This window comes from Camelus ferus, chromosome 34 (assembly GCF_009834535.1).
Source record: "Camelus ferus isolate YT-003-E chromosome 34, BCGSAC_Cfer_1.0, whole genome shotgun sequence".
NCBI classification, from domain to species: Eukaryota; Metazoa; Chordata; class Mammalia; order Artiodactyla; family Camelidae; genus Camelus; species Camelus ferus.
The window spans coordinates 15,359,788-15,382,938 of NC_045729.1; the positions used below are offsets into that span (position 1 = coordinate 15,359,788).

Genomic DNA, 23,151 nt, shown 5'->3' on the forward strand with positions numbered 1-23,151 from the left:
TTTAGTGCAGAGGCAGGAATAACACTCTAAGACTTAAGTTGTAAATGGGAAAGAAGATGCAGTCACTGATGTGAGCGGGGAGAGGGACATATTTGGCAATTTTTGTAGTCCGACAGTGTTCAGATTCTTGTCTGTTCTTAGAGACGATTAATGAGTGGCCTTGTTTTTGCCTGACTCCACCACGGTCCCAGGGTGACTTTGTGTAATATTTGTGTTCTGTGAAATTATGATGTTCAGCAGAGAACACCAGCTAAGAGCTCTCAGGGATGTTTTTTTCTATCTTAACCCCTTGCTTTTGGTTAAAGGCAGGTGAATTCAAGTCACAGGACAGTAATCTGTGACACCCAGACCATCACCATGGCTGAAATTCTGTAAATCAGGAGATTTCCCAGAGAACGTTGTTTGTAGGCGGACTAGAGCCTCTCACGCTGCTGCTGTGAGTTGTTGAGCCGTGAGATGCGATCATGGCCGTGCAGTGGCACCTGGGACTCTGGAGAGGATACAAAGAGCCAAGTACAACACAGACAACTACCAGCAACAAAACTGTGTTAGTCCCTGAAATAGATCACGAAGCCCAGACCCGGGATAATGAAACCTGACCAGTAAAACGCGCCCCGATGTCCTTGTGGGTTCATTTCAGAGAGCCAGTCGGGTGTTCCCTTTAGCTGAATCATGGGCTGTTTACTTAATTGTTTGTATTTTTTTATGAATGTGTTGGCCCCACAGTTTCATATCCTCGTGTCTTCCAGGTTTTATTCATGGCTGTATCATTCGGCCTTTTCAAGTTAAAGCGTCTCAGCCATCCGGGGTACGGAGCACAAGATCCGAGTAAGGCTTCTGATTCTTAGATAACCATAAAATTAAAAACCTGAGGATTCTCAAGTGACCCCCCCCCCTTAGTGGAATTCTCCTTGATCCTGTCCTTCCTCCGAGCAGAAAACTTCCTAAAATGAGTGCTTCTCTATGACCACATCTACACGGTCTGCAGTGGGTTTTTGTCTTTGACTCTCCAATGATATCAATATATTCTTGAAGAAAATAAATCATATCTTATTTTTCTTTGTTTCTAACCATAGGACCTAAAACACATATAAATGAATATTTTTTGAGCCAATGACTAAATCTCCATGTTTAAGGGATGGCTATAGCTGGAGTCTAAATGTTTTGTGAAGTCCGTGTTTCTCCAAAGGACGGTAGCAGACATTTCCAGACAGGTGGTGGATTCAGTGATGAATTACATAAGTAAGAATACTGCATTAGATTTCGATCATTTTTACACCTCATTCCCCCTCCTCATCTCAAGACTTTTATATTTTCTCTAGTAAAGAAAAAAGGTGTGGACCTGAAGCTGTGTGACCATGCGGGTGGTAGCATTTGGTGCGACAGCCATTTGCAAATGGAAGGGTTAAAACCTGATCTAAACGATGAAGGGTAAAACCCTCTCTTGGACACTGATGAACTTGATTTGGAAAATTGAAAACATATAGCTCCATAAATGCAGCTCACAGCATCCGTATTCACTGGACTCCTGACTGTCCATCTGTTTCTGCCCCCATTACTTTTATTCTTAATCGCTCATCTACAGGTGGGCAAGGTGTGATTAGAAATTTCTTGGCAACTCTAACAACCAGCCAGTGATGCAGAAGACAAACTTCTGAGAACAAGGAGGGCAATTTCACGTATCAAGCAGGCTGTTCCTTTCAGAGGAGAAGGTGATCTCCTTTTCAATAGATTGCAACACCAGGAACTGAACAGCTTTGTTTATTTTAAAACACAGTTAACTGCCTATGCTTTACTGATCTTGGCAATCGTCCTATTTGTCTTGTTGACTTAAGCATCTTAGAGAGGTGAACTAGAAGTTCAAGGTGTTCTCAGGAACCCTGAAAAAGAGTTTAAGTTTCTGTCCCATCACTTACTGTCTGGGTGAGCCTATAAAAATAATAATTTTTTTCTGATACTGTATTTTTCCTATTGGTAAAATAAGAATAAACAATACATTTAAAATTGTATTTTCTGAGGATTAAATAAGATACTGTCAGCACCAGCACTTATCACACTGCCTGTTAGTTACTAAGAACTCAGTAAATACCCTCCCTCTTCAATGGGTGGTCCTCCCTTCCTTCATCCTCACCCACCCCCGACTCCCTGTCCCCCTACCCTCTCCCATCCTCCCTCCCCCTTTCCTCTCGTCCCTTTCTCTAGGAAGTAAACTCCTTTAGATGACTGTGTCTTATGCATCTTGTTATCTCTAGAACCTAGAATTACTGCTGAGGCCTAGCAAGTACTCTAGATACGGCTGGATTCCTATCTGAATTTTCTGGAATGAGGGTCCATTAACCATGTTAATCAGATAAAATTTGGGGGGTAGGTTCATCAGATAAAATTATGTTTGAGGAACGAGATATCATAAAAACAGTCCAGTTCCCAAGGTGGTTTAAAAGGTGGTGCAAAATATATATATTAACAATAACTTGCCCTGATTAACGTTTAGATGAACAGCACGAAATTTTTGCAGTTGAAAAAAACGCAAATATTTTAGAGAAGTTTCACTATGTTAGGTTTATTAGCCTCGGGAATAAAGAATCCGTTGCTTTGAGTTATAAACAGTCTGCCTGGTGCTGTTTGTCTTGAGTACTGATGAGTAGAAGCTGGTGAACTTGTTTTGGAAACTAGCGACTTACGAGCGTGAGGAATGGAGTGCAGACAGTGGTTCTAATAGCAAGCCTAAGGGCCAGCAGAGGGAAGGGTGTTAGTCAGAAACGGGGACTAACAATCTGAGGTTCTAGTGAAAAGAAATTAAAGGTTCAAAGCGGCAACGCAGGTCCGCAGTGGAGGATTAGCCTTCCAGCAGAGATTTTAAGGGAACTGGCCTCCCAGGCAGGGTCAGAGGAAAGCCAGACTGAAAACAAAAGTCCCAACTTGAAATGGGGAAAGGAGAGATGGCTCAGTTCTGCTAAGACGTTTCACGCACGGAGTTCTGCGTTGGAATTGGGAATGTGGTCAAGAGCGGACCCCGTTCTCACGTGCCCCAGGGCCCTGGGGTTCCATCGCACCTCCTCACCGCTTATGGTTGGTTTTGTTGTTCTTTCCTTTGTATTTTATCTTGCAGTGTTGCACGCCTATTTCTAAAAGATCAAAACCTGCTCAGATCTTTCATTACCCAATACATCATTCTTCAAGTCAGATGCATTAACACCATCAATACTTGAAATAGAAAGATGTGTTTTTAAAAATCCAAATGGGAGAATTAACACACTAAAGACTCTGTCAGGAGGTTGCCAGGTCCCCTGATGTGGTTCCTCTTCCTTGCAGAAATGTTTTGCAATTCAAATGATGATAAAGCTTTTTTTTTTGTCAAGAAGTGACTAGTGTGTGTATACACTGACACATATCACCTTTTCTTTCATTTTTTTTAGGAAGAAAAGGGTATTGGGTATTGTAAAGAAAACCTCACTAAGAAAATCGTAGTAAATGTTGAACATATATCGATATTTCAAATGTATTCTGTACGGGGCCACCTGGTGTCTGCCGAGGCCCCGTGACCCCCCATCCCTGGGCTCTCAGGTTTCCGCCTGCAATCCATCAAAAAAAACCAAAGTACACGCTTTTCTGACGTGTGTTTGCTCTGGCAGAATTAATGGCCCTAGGGAAGTGGCTAGCCTCACAATCACTCAGGCTGCCTCGTCTCGGCCCAGTGTTTCCTCCTTATTGGAGTCATAAATCCCACTGTCTCTTCATGGACCCTAACTCTCTTACCTCACCCATAACCAATCAAAAACTTGGGCACAAGCTGATCATACAGCCCCTCTGCTCACCAACCCCTTCCCATAAAAGACCTCAGCAGGCGGCCCTCGTGCTCACACAGGTCCCTCTCATCCAGGTGGCCCACTGTTGTCTATAACACCATATCTGTTAAACTTTTTCTTTGTTTCTTAAACTTTTCTTTGTCTCTCGTAAATTTTTTTACCGCCCACACACCAGCCCACCATGACCCCCAATATTCTGTATTACAAAATCATGGAAAAATAATACTTTCAATTATCTGTAAAATGAGCCCATATTGAGATACCCCACTGCATCTGGGTTTGGGCAACATCAGATACACTACTTCTCTCAGAAGCCTGGAAAATTTACCTTTGAGGACATGGAACGAGGACAGCAAGTCCCTACCTTTGGAGAGGTATTTCCTTCCCAGTGCTAATTCCCACATACTTAATGCTTTAGACGCCGCAGCCAGCCCTGTGAGTGGGGCATTAAATTAAATTAACGACATCCTCCATGTCACACAAGCGCTTTCTTTGTTTTCCTCCTTCTTCCTGTCCAACCTGTGCTGCTGATTCCAAACACGGATCAGCATCCAGTGAACTTAAGAAGGAAGTTGTACATAAGGTGACACCGACCCCCTCCACCAAGAAGTAATGGGAGAGGTGATCAAATGTGATCAATGGGTCTCTGACGCGCGCTCCAAAATGTAACTGATCCTTCATCGTGGGTACTGTATAAAAGCAACAGTACACAGACAGAGGCAGAGTAGAAGGAGAGGAAGACAGGAAAGAGCTGAGACAGCTGACTTCTAAAAAGAAAGGAAGACAGAGAGAAAGAGGGAGAAGGCATATTTACCTTGGAGTCTTCATCATTCGGGCATTGGGGCAAAATGGTGCCCACCATTTTTCTGAGCACCCTTTTGCTTCATTTTACTGTCTCTGTGGCTTTGAAACCGTAAGGAAATATGATACTTTCTATTCATTTAAGTACTGGCGAAGTGACCTTTTTAAATATGTTCTGTGCTAAAATTTGATTATAGGGCACCATTTCAACTCCTGAGACTGAGTGCTGGTTTACCTTGTAAATTTTAAACAAGTGGAGGCAGGGGTCTGACATGTTTTTTCTTAAGCTACCTCTCTCTCTGCTTCTCAAGGTTATTGCAATACTATGAAAAATGCACAGGTTTCAGGAATATGTCGATGGGCCAAAATTGCCTTTCCTGCGTGTTCTGCGTTTCTCCTCCACTCGTTTAGAGAGTTGACTGATTACTTTCTTTGCACAGGCAATATATCCTATGGGTCTCCTCTGTGATGCAAAGTCATTCTCCAGAGCAAGCTTGTCTCCACCTTTTAAACCTCAATGAATCTGTATCCTTGAGTGTCGTCTTGGAATATGGTGGATCCAATACCACTATTTTTGACCAGTCTGTGGAAGAAGATAACTTCTACACTTGTGCAAATTTTGAGGTGAGGCGCTGAGTTTGACATTTCAGAACTTCAGGTAGAAAAAAATGAAATTACTGCTTAAATATTATTTTTAGAGCAATAACAAATCTTGATTTGGGATAAATCAGGGAGGAACATGGGAGAATTCTTGAGAGGCAAGTAGAAGGAAAAGTTACGTATACAACAAAACCTGTGAACTACTCCACTCTTCTATTACAGAGAATGGTAATAAGATGTAATTCCTGCCTTTTAGATGGTAGAACTATTTAGTAATATGAGGACAGGAAACTAAGTAAAAGGAAGCAGGACTGGGACTCAGAGGAACATAAAAAACAACAGACAAGAAGACAAAAATAAGTTTATTATTGTGAATTGTGACAAGCAATCACAGAGTCTCTCATTAAGAAATTATGAGTTTACAAGACTCTCACAGGTTGAGAGTAAATTAAGACATAATTTACCATCTTAATGTCTAATAATAATTTTCCTTTTCTCTGTTCTTCAACATAAACAGGTTTCTCAGAAGTCCTCGGAGCAGCTGGCTTTCGTGACATTGTTGGCAAAGGGAGACACTCTTAAAATCTTTGAGAGGAGAGCTGTAGCCATCTCTTCGGAAGAGACAGTAACCTTTGTGCAGACAGATAAGCCCATCTATAAAGCTGGAGAGGATGGTGAGTCAATATTTATGTTTCCTTCATATCGTGGACTTGAGAGACCCATTCTTCCCATTCCGAGCAATCCAAACACATGATTCAAGTTAAACCCAAACACATGGTTTTAAATTCCACCTTAATGTCACAGGAGCAAGAATTCCTAGAATTCTGACTGGTTGTCCAGGTCAGTTATGAAACCGTGCCCTCCAACTCCAGTAAAAATGCTTCGTCTCTTACAATTCTGCATGCCGTGTCACTGTTTATAAATTCCCATGACAGGCCCACATAATTCAACAGCTCCACAATTTACCAGCTGGACATGCAAATTAAATTTCTATTTAGACTCAATTTTTTCACCGATAGAATGGAGACAGTAAAAGTGTCTCACTTGTAGAACTCTTGTGAGAAGAAAATAATCAGTCAATGTGCAGTTGTACCTAGCACACAGGAAGGAGCCCTTAAGGGATATTTATCATTATCTTTATTATTATTATTTATGCCAGTAGAAGTGATCAGAAGCCTGATCACCTAAGCAGAGCACTTTTATTTGATTTTTTTATTGGTGCAAGTAGAAAGGAGCAGAAAGAACGCCAAACTAGGATTCAGAAGGATATAGATTTCGTCTTGGCTTCGTTAATTAATGACTGGCTTTTTCCAAGTAAATTCTCATCTCTGAGATCTTCAGTTTTCTCAGGTATAAAATTAGAGGTTGGATAAGAGTATCCATACACTTCCTTCTGACTAATACTATGTATTTGTATAATTGACTGAAAAGAAATGAACAAAAACAGAATTCTTCGAGTGAGATGTTTTTGCTGCATTTTCTCTTCTGGACTCATTAAAGTGCTATGATGACAGTTATATATACAAAAGTAGCTAACATGGTTTTTCTGGAATTCTGCTAAAAATTGACTTAATGTTTGCAAATCTCAGTATATTCTTCCAGGAAAATTGCATGTAACTCTTACCACGTGTATTTCGCATTTGTCCTTCTATGACTAATTCTGCCACCAATTTTTGAGATATCCCTGTGGGTCATTAGAGTAAGAGTTTCCAGTAGTGGTAGCAGCTAGTGTCAGCTTTGGTGACACCAGAGTGTCATCAGCAGAGGAATTACAAATGTGCACAAGAGCCTCCAGTCTTAAAGGGTTAACTCAGAGCGAGAGGAGGAGGGGGCAGCATTCTGTGACAGAAAGGTAATTAATTTTTATGTCTATTTACAAGCAATCATACCTTGGGAGAGAAATAACAAGGAAAAAATATTGTCCTTTCTTCTCTTTTCTTTTAGTTAAAGTTCGCATCGTGACACTGAATACCAATTTCATACCTACTGAGGATTTGGTGAGTTCGGTCATTTCAATGACACAATGAAATTGAAGCAAATTAAATAAATCCATTGCTATAGACAGTGTCGTCAGGAAGCTTTCCATAAGTGTGGAAATAGGTTCTAACATGCAGAACTGTAAAATATAGTTTCAAAGACAATCGTCAAATGTAAACCTAAAACTTTCCTGTGTAGTGAACTGACTTATACGTCTTTAGGTCTTTTCATCGTATTAGGGGAAAAACAGGCTCACGCGGAACGTGCTGTGCTTTGCACTTCCCGGAGGAGGCCCGGGGTCTCTTTCACATTTGGCGTGTTCTTGGCATCTTTGGTTCTAGAAACTTTGCCCTCTGGCAAAGTGAGGAATAAGTCAACGTTGAAGTCAGATAATCTTTAGAATACAACATCTGACAAAAAAGAATGAACTATTAAAATATTAACTTGCATTTTTTTTCTTCTTTCAGTATCCTTTGATCACACTTCAGGTAAGAGATCTGCTTTGTCACACCCATTACTTAAAATAGTCAGATAAATAGTGACGTGTGTCTAGTTTTCACTATGCACAGCTAGAAATTAAGATAACCAAGATAAGAGGGAAGAAAAAATCTGTACTTACGTACTCAGCTTAAGGCATCCGATGAAAATTTAACAGAGGGCGGCTGCTGTGCGCGCAGACTGTGGGGCAAATGCAGGAACTTGGGTTTTCATGGAAAACAAAAGATTGGGCTCTTTCTAAGGGAGATTTGGGTTTAAAATTGCTTGATTTGGTGGGGAGAGTATAGCTTAGTGGTAGAGTTCATGCTAGCATGTGCGAGGCCCTGGGTTCAATCCCCCAGCCCGTCATTAAAATAAATAAATAAACTTAATTACCTATCCCCCCAACAAAATTTTAAAAATAAAATAAGTAAAATAAAATTGCTTGATTTTGGCTGCTGGTCTTTCTCAATTTTAATTTAGCCCTGTCTTGTTTAAAGAAAACAGAAACCATAAACATGTAAAAATTTAGAAGCTCTCGATATTATTATAAAATGGATTCTGCTTTCAGAAATAGTTTCTCCTACTGGTTCAAACCCCTAGTGCAGCGCTGTGTGGCTTTCAAACTTATTTAACCTCTTAAGCCTGTCAGAAAATGAATCGTATCGATAAAGCCCAACATACGTGGTTTAATCTCTACACATAACACGTACAGTTACTATTAACTACTTCTGGAGGTTAATACACTGAGATCTAGGTACATCCTTGATAATTATGTGTGTAAATCCACGGTTCACATAGTCTTATTATTTGAATGGCTTTGACTTTGTCATGTGGGTGACAAACACTCGTCCTGCTGGTAGGATGAGTATCGGGTCAATCACTTTCATGTTTCTGCACTGTTAGTGATTCACAAATTTTATTCCCTTCACATCTTAATTCCTCTAGTGTTGTGTTGCATTAAAAGCAACAGAAACCCTAACTAGTGTTGGTTTCAATGAGTGAAGGGTTTACTGTCCTCACACACTACTGTGTCTCAGGGCAGACACTTCAGGGTGAGGACAGCAGCAGCCTATTACCACGGACCCAGGCTTCTTCCACTTAACCTCTCCGCCACCCTCAATGCATTGCTTTATTTTCAGTGGCAACTGAGTCTGATTCTTTTGGAAACAGTTTCCACCTAGTGACTTCTACTTACATTTAACTGGCCGGCCCTAGGTCACATGGGCAATCTGTACGGAAAAGAAGACTAAAAACTTAATTTAGCTTTCTAGACTTCACGGTAGAGGAAAGCAAAAAGAAAAAAAAAATGAGAAGTGAATGATGTTTTTGTTTCCTCGTAGAAATCTTTTTATCGGGATTTCTTTAAACATGGGTAGATGATATCAGTACAATTATTGGACCAGGTGCACATAAGCTAGAATATGTTAAAAGCTAAAAGCAAATAAAGGAGAAACAGCGGCATTATCGATCCTGTCTTGTGGAAATTCCACTTAATAGCTCTTGCATGCAGTGTGTAACTCATGATCAACTTAGAGACCAAATACAAACCAGTGACAATCTTCACAAGCATTTGTTAAGATAAGTATCTCCTTGTGCACCTGTCCGTAGGGCGCCACCTCCTTTGAAGAGCGTTACTCCGGATCACACAAACTGAGTTTAAAATTCTTTACACAACTTTGGTTCAGAAAGATCAAAATCAAAATCATTAGTTACAGATCATTTTTTTCCTTATCTTCCTGGGCTTAAGAGAGATATACTGTAAGATTAAATTTGAATGCCTGAGGAAGCCATATTGTTTTTGCAATTTGAGATATTAGTGCAATAGAATGATAGAGATTTGTTTACTTCTAATAATTAGTGCAATAAAATGATGGAGATTTGTTTACTTCTAATAACTACATAAAGCACCTCAAATGAAAAAGGAAAAGCTAGTGGGGAGGGTATAGCTCAGTGGTAGAGTGCATGTTTAACATGCATGAGGTCCTGGGTTCAGTCCCCAGTACCTCCATTAAAATAATAAGTAAATAAGTAAAAACCTGACTATCTCCCCCCAAAAAATAAAAAAAAACGTTAAAAAGCCAAAATACAAAACAAACAAACAAAAAGGAAAAGCTAATGCTCTCACATGACCTCTGTTTTTATTTCTTATTTCTTTATTTTCTAGGATCCTCAAAACAACAGGATTTTTCAATGGCACAATGTGACTTCTTTTCACAATATTACTGAACTCTCATTCCAGTTGATTTCAGAACCAATGTTTGGAGATTATTCTATCATTGTGCACAGAAAATCAGGAAAGACGTTGACACACCAGTTTACTGTCAATAGACATGGTAACCAATTGCTACTTGTGGCTGTTGTCTTCTATGAATGGTGAGGTCAAAGGACTTTGGTCTTTTTCAACAAAGCAACTTTCATGCTAGAATGAGACAAAAATGCATTAGGTTTGATTCAGTCTTCAGCCATCCTCCTTTCTTGACCGTCTATGTTTTCTCGTCTCTTCCTTCTTGCTCCACACCCCTTGCCCCTGTTCTGATTCTGACCCTTTCCTTTCCTCCCGAGGAAATATCTCATTTTCTAGAATCCAGATGCTTTTCTAGAAAGGATCTAAAGGATTACAGCAAACCAAACGTGAAGTTCTCAGAAAAGGGAAGAGAAAGGAAAGGGGAAGAACTAATCAGTAATGAGACGCCATCACTCACAGGTGCCACACAGAACTTGGGGCAATTGAAACGTGGTCTATACAGACACAGACACGGGACAGAGTTGTGCGTGGAAGCTTACTTAGCTACAGGATCACAGTCATTTTTGCTCACCGACAATTGTGGAGGCTGAAATATACTTCTCTTTATTTCCAGTGTTGCCCAAGTTTGAGGTTAAGGTCAGTGCACCAAAAACAGTAACTATTTCAGATGATGAATTCCAAGTGGCTGCATGTGCTAAGTAAGTATTTATTTGAGAGATTTGACTCCACAGGTCAATACAAGGCTCAGAGAGAATGAAACATGAGATCAACCATTGCAGAATATTTGAAAAATATAAAGAAAAACATGAGAAATTACCTATAACTAATTCTATCAACTGCCAATAACGTTGCGATTTATTTTCCTCTGGTCTTTCATGAATATTTTCCACAATTAAAATCATACTTTTCTACCCACTATAATTAAGAAAATGTGTCTCCATAGAGTGCCAGCCTTTTCATGAGTTCCAATTTCTTGCTGCATAACATGTCTCTATGTGGCTATATCACATTTACTTAACTATTCTTCTATTGTGTAACACGTAGCCTGCTTGATTTTGTTTTCCCAGTAATAAATAATGTTCTAGTAATGTCATCATGCATAAATGTATAAAAAGTAGCTTTTGAATTAAAAATCATTTACTTAAAAAAAATTCCAGAATTGGAATTACCGTGATAAAATGTATAACATTTCCTTTAGTCTTTTGACCGCCTTGTTATTCACTAAACATATTGTGCCAATATAAGATCCCAGCAGCAAATACAAAAATATCCCCCTCATTGAATCTTCACTATCATTGGATGTTTCCATTTAAAAAAAAGAAAAGAAATTTTGAAAATGTCCTAGTGGGAAAAAGGCATTTTATCAATTTACTTTAAACTAATTTGAATCCTCTTAATGTAAAAAAAATTCCTATATGATTTGAGAAATTTTGATTCTCTTTTGGGGAAGTTATTTGAATGCCTTTTACCTTTTTTTTTTAAGTTGTGATGCCTTTTCTCAAATTGCTAATTCTAGTAAAAAAAAGAGCTAATACTTAATGCCAATTACTGTACTAAGCATTACATTTATTATATTTTCATCACATCACTAGGAGATAGGAGCTATTACCATCTTTATTTTATAAAGAAAGATAATGAGAGAGAACTGAAATAACTAATCAACATAAATGGAGATTTTTATGGCAGAACTAGGACTTAGACTCGGTTATTTAACTTCAGAGCTATTCTCTCTCCTCAGACCTCGGTTATATTTTATATAAAAGATTAAAATATTAATATTTGCTTGTTTGTTAAACACTATTTAATTGATAACATGAAAATTTAATGGAATTGATAACATGAGTATTTTCCATAGTGTATTAAAGACACTTTGATAAAGGGCTGTCCAGTAGATTTGGGGGATGGTGCTGAAGATGCCACGAAGAATCCTGGAGACCAGTTTCTAACCTTTTATCTTAAATTAGTGTTTAAAATGTTCTTTGGACTCTAGGAAAATAATCATAATATTTGTCTGAGTTTCAGTGAAGAGTACTGAGTGCATGTCAGAATGTCATACATGTGACATATTAGAGATTGTAGATTATCTGTGTTCAGAGTAATGGGATAATCAATGTAAGCTTGAGGACTTCCAGGACCCCACACCAGCTTCGCTAGAAAAGTCCTACAGAAAGCCAGAACTGTCAATGGAACTAACGTATAATTTATCTGCTGAATGGTGGGCTAAAAAACCGCAACACGTTATTATTGGGGGAGCCAAAATATTTATCAAGTATGGCCTTCCTAAAAGACCTCCAGGCTAAATGTTGCTATGGAATTGGGACTTTCTGAAACTTCCTTAACGTTCTGTATCGCTCAGGTCTGACATTAAATAGTATGTCAGCAGCAGCAACAATAACATCCCGCAGTCGGCCCAGGCAGTTGCAGGGGAGCCGTGCTTGCTCCAAGGTTATTTCTGGGCAGCCTGTGAGAACACGATGAATGAAATCATTGTGTCCAGAGGTTAACATCAGTGAATGCACTGCCCATCCCAAGTTGTGTAATAGTGTGTCTGTGAATAGTTTCTTAAGTATTCCTTGGGCCTTAGCAGGGAACAGCCAGAGAAAACAACAATATTTTAGCTAACCCCTTCAGAGATGAATTAAGCTTTTAAGAAGGAAGAAAATTGCCTATGGGCAGAGGCATTTTAATGACCTGTCTCAGTATCCACCATAAGCTTTTCAAATTACAAAAGAAGAATGTTTGTCTTGACCTTTATGAAAATGTTAAGATACATATTTCAAGGCCATGTGTTAACCTGTAGATAATATTAGGATAAGCTTTGTTTTATAAGTAGAAGGCAATAAGAAAAAATAAATGAGATGTTCAGGTGTCACATTCGTGGCCTGACCTCAGCTTTGCCTCTATTTTACATGTAATCGATATTTCAAGCTGACAGATAATTTTAGTGATTCGGGTTGGTGGAATCTCAGCAGCATTAAGAATTTTTAAATAGAGAAAGAAACAAGTTAGTAGAATGGAAAGAGCACAAATTGTGGAGTGAGGAAGATCTGAGTTTGAATTTTAATTTCATCAATTACAATGTGGAGAAGTGAGTTCCTTGATCCCAGTTTATCAATCTGTAAAACAAAATAACACACCTACAACTCAGAGTCACTGGGAAAAATAAATGAGATGCTGTATGTAAATAACAGCGTCTAACAATTAGAAAAAAATATTAGGATTGATAAATTTAATGATATTCAGTTTTACTATATACAAATTTCACATGTGTCAGTTTTTTTAACTCCTAGTAGAAAGAATCTTCAAATAACCAAAAAATTCAAACCATCAACTGTAAATTTGCCTTTGACTGAACCTTTAAAAAACCTTGTGTTGTAGGTTTTTGTGTGTCTTAGGAAAAAATGAACTATCTATTTAACCTTACCCCAAAGACATTATACTTTTGATCAAAGCATATCCAGCATATGCCAATCTTCTTATATTTATTGAGTGATGAAGTGAGAATTTTTAAAATATTGATCTAGAAGTAAGTACTTCATAAGCCTGAGTAATCCATGTTTTTTTTAATATATTTTTATTGAGGTATAGTCAGTTTACAATGTTGTGTCAATGTCTGGTGTACAGCACAGTGCTTCAGTCATACGTGAACATACAGGTATTCCTTTTCATATTCTTTTTCACCATAGGTTACTACAAAATATTGAATATAGTTCCCTATGCCATACAATACGAATTTGCTGTTTATCTATCCAAGTTTTATTTATCTGCATGTATATTTTCTGCTAAAGAAAACAAGGTCTGCAAATAATTTTTATAATATTTCTATCAGATTAAATTATTATTCTTTTAAACAAAAAGGACCTACTGTGTAGCACAAGGAACTATATTCGCTTTCTTGTAATGAGCCGTAATGAAAAAGAAAGTGAAAATATATATATGTATGTCTATGTATAACTGAATCACTTCGCTGTACACCTGAAACTAACATTGTAAATCGACCAAACTTCAAAAAAAATGAATAAAATATGCATAGAAAAATTTTAAAACTCAACTTAACCAGTAAGTCCTATTCACTGAGAATTTAGATTTTATATTACCTTGAGTTGGATTTTTTTTTTTAAAGCAGCTGATTCCCCCTAAGAGATCAAATGGCTAATTTAACCTAAATTCAGTGAGACGGTAGAGCCAACAGATGAGGGTTCCTAATTGAATTTGATCGCTGGAGTAGTCACAGTTTAAAGATTCCACATATGATTTCTGAAGAAGAGACCATCAAATATGACCAGGGTAGTGTTCATCGGTAACCACGAGTACACTTTCTCCCTCTAGGTATACCTTTGGTCAACCCGTGCAAGGCAGAGCCCAAATCCAGGTGTGCAGAGAATTTCCTTCCTCTGGGAATTGTGAGAAAGCCAGCAATGAAATATGTGAACAATTTGTTGCACAGGTACGGATCATAATCTTTACTCTAAAAAAGGGTTCTTGTTCACTTTCATTTTTATTCTTTCTTTGACTCCATTTACAAAGGGGACTGAACAACATTATCTTCATTCTGTAAATAATGGAGGTTGCAGCTAAGTGAGGTGAGGAATGAGGAGACAATGCCATGTGTAACTCATTCTCTAGGCCAAGGCAATTGCTAGCCACCTACATATTAATAGAATTTTTAGAATTTGAAAGATTTTATTGATTGGCTTCCTTGTTTTAAATGCTGTTTAGGTGACCTCTCTGATCTTTCTTTGGGGGAAATCATTAATCATCCTTTTACATAAATGAATCCCTGATGGACTCACCATGCAAATTAGGATTGTCCTTTTGAAAAAAGTTCATTTGCAAACACCTGCAATTCCGAGTATCTACTTTTATTACTTTAGATTTGAAGTTGACTTTCGTAGCCATCATTTGCTTTCTCCATCTAGAGCGTCGTAACCTGAAGTAAATAATTCTGTCCATCTCTTTGAGGATGCCCATTGGGCTTTGAAAGTGAAATCTGTATCCACACAGTTTATATTTTAATTCTGATTGTCCTAAACTCACCACATTTGGTGAACATCCTTTAGGTAAATAACAATATTCGGTTAAGACGGACAGAAACGTATTGTTCAGATAGGGATTACAGACTAAGAAAGGGTGAGTGGCAGTCTTTCACATCAGTAGCACGGTATTCTGCCATGTGGTTATAATGTAATGTAATCGATCATTTTACTCAGGTGATGGGTGTTCGTTCAGGTAATGTTTCACTCTACCCCAGTGTTAGAAATGCAATAATAAACAACCTGCTAAAACTATCTTTATATATGGGAGGTTTTATGTATCTGAAATAGATTCCTTGGAGCAGGTTTCCTGAGTCAGTAGATAAATGATAAATAGAACCGTATATAGCTTTAATTTTTTAAAGTATTAGCATACTGTTGTTCAAAAAGTTTTTAAGCCTTCAATTTCCTATCAGCAATATCTGAGAATACTATATTTTTCCAAATTACTGCCAACGATATGTAAGTTAAAGAAGTTTTGCTGTTTCGATAGTCACAGATTTATTCTGATTTGCATTATTAGAGTTTGAGCATACTTTCATATTTTCGTTATCAGTTTCGATTTGTTCTTTTGAAAACTCTTAATTACCTCTGCTTTTTCCTGTTCCTGTGAAATTAAAACTTTATTTAATTATAAATATTAATCAGTCTCTATTCTTGAAGTGAATTTTTAAAGCCTGTTATTTAAATGTTGACTTTGTGGTATTTTTGAAATACCGAAGTTCCCAATGATTCTGAGTTCTCAGCCTTAGAAAAAGTTCTCACTTGCCAGTGTGCTGTACATGTAGCTAAGTATGCTTCTGAGATTCCAAAATTTTACCTAATCAATGGAACATAGTTTTCAATTATGTTCTAAAATAAATAAAATTTTCTTCCAAATGGATGTTCAGTTGTTAGCACCTAATCTTATACAACTTGGCTCTCCCTCTTTATCCTAAATCATGCTCATAAAAAGATTCATCTATTTTATTGGCCTTACTCTGACTTTTGCTTTTGTTTTTTGTTTCCTAATATTACTTTTTGCTTCTAAATAATTTATTTTAGTTGTCATCTTATTAGTTCTTTTCCCTAAAATTTTAGTTTATTTTGGTGGTCTAAAACAATGTTCGTTGCAAAAAAAAAAGTTAGTTGCTTCTTTTTGTTAAAAGCACATTCAGTGTTTTGCATTTTCCTTCAACCACAGCTTAACACCATAGAATTTTTTGTTGCAAAGTGTTTTCCCTGAACATTTATAACATCTAGATCCTTGTTGGTTTACTTTACATTTTCTCTTTGACTCAGGGATGACCAGAAAATATCTTTCTCTTCATTCCAAAGCAATTAATGCCCTTCTGGTTACTTTTTATAACTTCATTTTAATTTGATTGTGTTATAAATAGATAAAGTAAAGTTGCCCTTTTTTGCCCTTGCTGATATGATCATTGCTAATTCAGAGGAGCACATACTCTGGTGTCAGAAAGCCGAGTGAGCGCCACACGTCCTGACTGTGTAACCTTGGGCAGATCATATATCCCACAGTCCATTCATCCATATAAGGCAGCTGCTAATAGTGTTCAGGTCATATGTCAGTTTTGAAGATCAATGAATTGATATGCCCCTCACATTTTAAATGTGGAATTAATAAACACTTTGTTTTAAAACAGAACTGGATCTAGATTTCTCTAATCACTGATGTCACTCCTGAAAGATGATCTGCTGATTTTTTCTTCATTTTAAATGAACAATTTGCCTTAAAAAGTGTTTTGGTGCTATCCGTTTGAAGAGTGCTTCCATTCCACCTGTTTTTAATGCCTCTCAAGATGATTTCAATTTCTTAATCTTAAAATATCATTCAGTTCCATTTTCATTCTTTGATTTGTTCCCATCTACACTGTTTTCCAGGAGAATATCTCTGAAGTCTGTAAATTAGACGTTTTACCTCCTTGTTAGAGCAGACCGGTAGCTAGATATGAGCACAGAAAGGGGGACACAGGCCAAATGGTACAAATTAGGCAAAAGAGAAGGGCACAGGCCAAACACAGGAAGCCACACATCATGTAAGCACCAGGGGTCCCTGGGCAGAAAAAGAAAAACAGGAACCTCTGGGCTAATAAGTGGTCATCACACCTTTTGAGGTGATGAGTGACCTGGAGGCTACAAAGAAAGGTGAGAAAAGACAGGAGTCTCCAGTGTCCTAATGTAACCTTTTGCTCATTATGCCCTCATTTCAATAAAATCAGCCTTGCAGATTAGAAGTACCCATCATGCACCGAAACCATGACACTTCCAATCCAAGTAAGGACAAAAGTCTCTCGTCCCTTCAAGAAAGTAGAGTTGGGATAAAAAAAAATCAGGGAACACAACCGCAAACCCTTCCCTCCCCCAATGAATATTCTGCCCATTCATTTTTACACCCTATGTAACCAACTTGCCAAAGAACCTCAGGGCAGCCACTCACCTGAGCCTGCCCTCTCTCCCCTTGGCAATGTACTATCCACCCCTTAATAAATCCTCACTTTACTTTCTTAACCCCTGTGTCTTGTCTCTGAATTCTTTCTGGGACGGGGCGAGGACCTGGACACCGGCAATATCTACCAGCAACATTCTTACTTTGTTTTAACTGCTGATGAAAATTGCCCCCATCTCCTCCTCCTTATGTAATTCTTGGTCATCTCAACACGTTTGTGAAATGGAGTTACCAGGCAGTGGAGGGAGTTGGTAACTGTGCTGAAACGCTGTTATTTTTTAAAAGACTTCTAAATCCCTAACTTTTTCATTATGCTTTCTCTTTATTTTTCAGTTGAGAAATGGTTGCATTTCTCAAATGGTAAATACCAAAGTCTTCCAACTCTACCGTTCTGGACTTTTCATGTTATTTCAGATCACCGTAACTGTTACGGAAACTGGGACAGGTAATGCTTGTGTTTTATGGGCAACCTGGGGATATATGCAGCTGACTGGGGGAAGTTTATTGAGTTAGCAATACTCACCAAATACAGGTCAATAATTGGTCAACATAGTAAAGTGAAGGACATTGCCAAAAAGCGAACTGAAGGGTTACTTTTGAATAAGATTTTCCCAATAAGACTTAAAATAAAATAGAATGATTATGTAAATGCTACATGTTTAATCTGCTCTGTGCCTCCATCAATAAGACAGAGGAGCTTCCCTCTGAGGGAGCAGAGCCAGCTAAAAAATGACGTATCTCTTTTTAACTTTGTGTAAGTCAGTCGATAATCAATTGCCAGGGTCTAATCATTGATTTAATGCTAGAGTTCACAGTCTACATCTAGAATGTCAAATCCAGCTCCTCCCCTGTTTATGTCAAAAAAGTGTTATTGGAACACAGCTGTATTTGTTGACCTTGCAAAAGACTATAACAACAGAGTAGCTGCACCAGAGACGTGTGGGTCACAGGCTTAGAATAACAACTATCAGATCCTTTACAGAAGTTTGCCAATTTCTGATTTAACACAATTGGGTACATTTGCAAGTACAAAAATTACTAGTGAAAAATATGCAAGATGGTGCATAATGACTGCTCAAAATATTTGTTGAAAGAATGAAAAAGAAAAAGAGGACAGTAAGATTGAATTTGGGGTGGGGAAAACCAGATTCAATTACTAATAACTGTTACTTGAAAACGACTGGGATAATATTTATAAAGGGCTTTATATAAATATACTAGATCAGTATTGTGATGCCATTCATAGTGGGTAAGTCTGACACATTTATACTGTAACTTAGCGAGATATGTTTGCCTTCACTTATTACATGCTTTGTTGATTTCACAATGCATTTCAATGTACTTTGCTATCAGATTTTTTTTGAATCTGATAAAAGTCTGCAAACGGTTATCCTGCAGGCTAAAGAATGATTCCAGGAAGTGTAAGCCTTATTCTTGAGATGTCTGTGACATTCTCTGTCATGCAGAGAGTTACCAGCCAGAGCTGAGTTGAATAGTAGGAGGAAGGAAGTTGTGCTTTCTCCTGCTTCTGATTCAATTATTTCCATGTTAATTACATTATTCAATTTGATGAATTCTATAACCAGATAGAGAGTACTCTGGAGCCTTGCTCCCCGCTCCCACACCTCCCTTCCAATGCAGAACAAGAACATAATTCTGCATGTAGATGTTTGCACAAGTGTAAAGAAAATCTAAGCTATTTGTTTTTTTGAAATTCTCGATCAAATGATTAATCCTCTTGAACACTGTTCTTCGTGTCTTACAGGTGTGCAGATCAGTGAAAAGTCTTCTGTTTCTATCACTCAAGTGCTTGGGAGTGTTAGCTTTGAGAACATGGTCCCTTTCTATAGAAGAGGAATTTCATATTTTGGAACTGTGGGTTTGACTTAAAAAATATATATATGTTCTCATTTCATTTTCTTAGATCATAGAATGCCCCTTGAAAATTTCTGGACACTTTCTTCCTACCTTCATCACTCATTTGTAACATTACTGCATCCGATATACTGGAAAAAGCCCTAGGCTGAAAGAAAATGATAGATAATATTATAGCTATTTCCATATTATATACTTATTTAATAGAACATCTTTCTGTCCGCTGGAATTTAAGAAAATTACAAATAAACGATCCCACCTGTGAATAGAAAATTTCTTTTACGTAGAAATGTGACGTTTTGAATTTTAAAAATGAATGCTTCTTTTTGTGTGTGTGCAGCTTAAATTTTCTGGTCCTAATAACGTACCGATGGTGAACAAGTTATTGCAACTGGAGCTCAATGACAAATTTGTAGGAAATTACACGACAGACGAGAACGGAGAAGCTCAGTTTTCCATCGACACTTCAGAGATGTTCGATCCGGAGTTCAGCCTGAAAGTAAGATAGAGCCGATGAGATCTCACGGAGGATTTGAATGTCAGGAATTTTGTACATTAGGAATCTCTTAAAAGATAATGTGTATTGAGGATAGATTTTTAACAAAGCCTTAAAATTTAGGATATCTCCTACGTTTGCCTGTTCATTAAATAATACATGAGAATACTTATTCAAGAGGACGAGATAAGAGCTTGTTTCAATTGTTAGACATTCTCTAATGGCCCATATTTTCCTCTGAGACACTAGAAATAGCTCATGAAAATGAGTTGGCTTTTTTCCTTTGATCATTCCACACCCAGACAAGAGAGCTGCTATGATTTCTCTTTTTTCTGCTTAAACAGAATTTTTGCAGTTAAACAATTTCTGAGTGTTCAAATGTAGCTGAAAAACACAAGGCCTAAGGCTACTCTCTGACTTCAATGACAAAATAAAAGTCAGCAATTCGTTGTAGACCTAATGAAATAGTCACTCAGTTAGTCATGTGTTATATATACAAAAAGAGGAGGGCGCTGTTCGTGTTTTACTTCCCATAACTTAACGTCGAAACGTCAGTCACAGGCTGATCCCTCCCTGCTTTGAAGAGATGAGACCTCATAAATCCCGTGCCTGGAAGCTCTTTGTAGCTCTAAAATCCTGTTTTCTTTTATCTCTTCAGGCCACATATATCCGACCTAAGAGCTGCTACCTTCCCAGCTGGTTAACGCCCACTTACTCGGAAGGTTATTTCCCAGTCCGGCGCTTTTACTCGCGAACGAACAGCTTCCTGACGATCGTGCCCGAAACGAAGCAGCTTAGATGCGATCAGCAGGAGGTGGTTACTGTGTATTACTCCCTAAACAGTGAAGCACATAGCGGTGATTCCGGTATAAACTTCTTCTATCTGGTAAGTCTCCGCCGGCGGGTTCACGGATCTGCTCAGCGCAGTGCAGCTCAGGACGCGCGCATCAATCGTGCCCTGTTAATCCGCGTGAACCAGCCTTCTCACTTCGCTGCCGGCCGCTACTGGATCGTTGCAGGACAAACCCAGAAACAAATAAAGAAATGCATAGAAAGATCCGAGGCAATTTCAGTACCTCTAAGGTTGAAACACTTGCTATTCAGGGTCTGCTATTTCGCGCATTCAATTATAATTCCCATCTAGTGAATACGATCCATCCTGAGAATAAAACATTAAGCAGCTGCCAGAGAGTAAAGTGGAAAACTGGTTTTGAGGAGCAGTAAGAAGAATTAGTCCTTTTAGGTCTGTCCCCGTTTGCCCGTTTTGTCTCTATAAGGCTGTTGAAAGATGAAAAGCTACAAACTTGGAAATTAAGACTCCTGATTGGAATCTTCCACCCTCTCCTGTTCATCGTGTGAGCTAGGTGGTCTCGGACCAATTGTCTTAACTCTCTAAGCCTTAGCTTCTTCAGCTGGGTATTGGTCATTGGAAGTAAGACTTACCTCCTAGGATAAGTGCTGTATGTCAGGCAGTGTTATGGGGTGTTTTGTATTAAGCAGCCCTATGAATATTTCCTTTTTACAAATAAAGAAACAGAGGCAAAGAAGCGAAATGACTTGGCTTGTTCGAAACCCGGCAGTCTGAACCCTCACACAGTGCTGTCGTGTCTTCCACCCAATTTCTAGCACACAACAAGTTGTCAATCAATGATAGTCACTTTCTCTGTTCTTCTCCAAGTGGTCAGAGTCCTTTTTCTTTTTTAGTTTAATTTATTTTTATTTTTTAAACATTTTTTAAAATTTTTTTAAACATCTTATAGTCATTTTAAAATGTTGTGTAGAGTCCATTTTTAATATCTGCTTGTGAAAGCTACCTTATCTTATGGAATAGAATTATCACAAGGTCATTCGTTGTCTAATAATAGTATAATACTCTATTACTTAGTCTGTTATCACATACTATGTTTCCTTTGTTCTGCACAGATAATGGTCAAAGGAGCTATCTTCCTCAGTGGACAAAAGGAAATCAGAAACAAAGGTGTGTATAGTACATTTTCATTTTTCAATACGTACTCTCCTTCAGTTTTCTATCTTTTAAAAAAATGTTACAGTGATAGAGTGAAGGAGTTAGGAAGGGCACTTAAGATTATGATTTGTGGATGGAGGGCAAGAACATCGCCCAAGTATAGCCTACTAAATATTTTTAAAAGTTTTTTGTTGAAGTGTAGTTGATTCACAATTTTAGTTTCAGGTGTACAGCCAAGCGATTCAGTTACCCACATACATACAGATGCGTGTTTTCTTTTCAGGTTCTTTTCCATTATATGTTATTATAAGAGATTGAATATAGTTCCCTGTGCTATACATCCCTGTAGATCCTTGTTGTTTATTTTATGTATAGAAGTGTGTGTCTGTTTGGGGATTAACAGACACACTTTACTAAATATTTTGATGAAAGAGATTTCAACCTGTTTCTATTACCGCCAGATTATCAAGTACATTATAGAAAAGTGACGCCCAAAGCCCAATTACTGTTACTACCTAAACTGTGCAGTCTTCTTCACTTGTATATATACTTCCCATTATTTATCTACCTTGAAAATAAATCTCGATTTGCTCCTTCTGTCCATAAGCTGTTGTCTTTTATCTAAGTGCGCCCAGTGATCTGGGAGACTTCAAGCACTGTGTCTGCTGATGGCCTCTCCTATTTACACAGCCTGGAAGGGAAACGTCTCCTTCCCCATCAATGTCAGTGCCGATCTGGCCCCCGTGGCCTTCATGCTTGTCTACACCCTCCACCCCGGTGGGGAAATTGTGGCTGACAGCGTCAGATTCCAGGTTGAAAAGTGCTTTAAGAACAAGGTAATGTTTCTTCTATTTCTCCCCTGTCTTGAGTGAGAGGGGGTGGGCCGTTTACTCCCTGTTGTCTCCTTGTTTTCTGACTTCTGTAACCTTCACATGGGAAGCTCACAATCGGCGCTGCTATAGTTAAATTATTAGGGGGTGAGAGAATCACCACACCGAATGAATAAGTTTTGGCAGTGATGCCAAGCTTGAGATGATGGGCGGGTGGTGAGGGAGGTGTCCCTGTAAGGAAGGAGAATTAAGGGGGAGAATGGGTGAGAGAAATACAGGTACAGAAACCTAGGAAGGTTTATCTGGAAAAGATTGAATATGTTCGAAGTATTTTCCTGTAAAATTACCTTCCTCATTCCTGTTCTTCCTCTGCTTCAGGTTAGCATGAAGTTCTCCAAGGAGCGGCGGCTGCCTGGCTCCAGCACTCGTCTCCAACTTAAAGCAGCCCCCGACTCATTCTGTGCTCTCCGGGCTGTGGATAAAAGCGTTCTTCTGCTGAAATCAGAACCGCAGCTGTCAGCTGAAACTGTAAGCCTTCTCGTCTTTATCGGGACCCCTAACAAGTCTTTCCCTTCAGATGATGTTTTTATTTGAGG

General features: G+C 38.3%; 1 protein-coding gene and 1 long non-coding RNA gene across 2 annotated transcripts in view; one reads left to right on the top strand and one right to left on the bottom strand.

Moving 5' to 3' along the window:
* The first annotated feature begins 4,551 nt into the window (after positions 1-4,551).
* Positions 4,552-23,151, top strand: part of LOC102515984 (ovostatin homolog 2-like) — a 40,478-nt gene continuing 21,878 nt past the window's right edge. The window contains exons 1-15 of the mRNA XM_032473322.1: positions 4,552-4,719; positions 5,048-5,231; positions 5,725-5,881; positions 7,152-7,204; positions 7,652-7,672; positions 9,829-9,997; positions 10,523-10,607; positions 14,239-14,356; positions 17,722-17,833; positions 19,154-19,263; positions 19,604-19,762; positions 20,418-20,645; positions 21,683-21,737; positions 22,416-22,561; positions 22,934-23,083. Coding sequence (XP_032329213.1) covers positions 4,655-4,719; positions 5,048-5,231; positions 5,725-5,881; positions 7,152-7,204; positions 7,652-7,672; positions 9,829-9,997; positions 10,523-10,607; positions 14,239-14,356; positions 17,722-17,833; positions 19,154-19,263; positions 19,604-19,762; positions 20,418-20,645; positions 21,683-21,737; positions 22,416-22,561; positions 22,934-23,083 — 1,812 coding nt within the window. The 5' untranslated portion in view covers positions 4,552-4,654. The remainder of the gene's footprint in view (positions 4,720-5,047; positions 5,232-5,724; positions 5,882-7,151; positions 7,205-7,651; positions 7,673-9,828; positions 9,998-10,522; positions 10,608-14,238; positions 14,357-17,721; positions 17,834-19,153; positions 19,264-19,603; positions 19,763-20,417; positions 20,646-21,682; positions 21,738-22,415; positions 22,562-22,933; positions 23,084-23,151) is intronic.
* LOC116661355 lies at positions 9,970-20,598 on the bottom strand. Its single transcript, XR_004317234.1, has 3 exons — positions 20,475-20,598; positions 19,632-19,756; positions 9,970-10,083 (listed from the first exon to the last, which is right to left on the bottom strand). It is a non-coding gene; the product is annotated as an uncharacterized LOC116661355 (long non-coding RNA).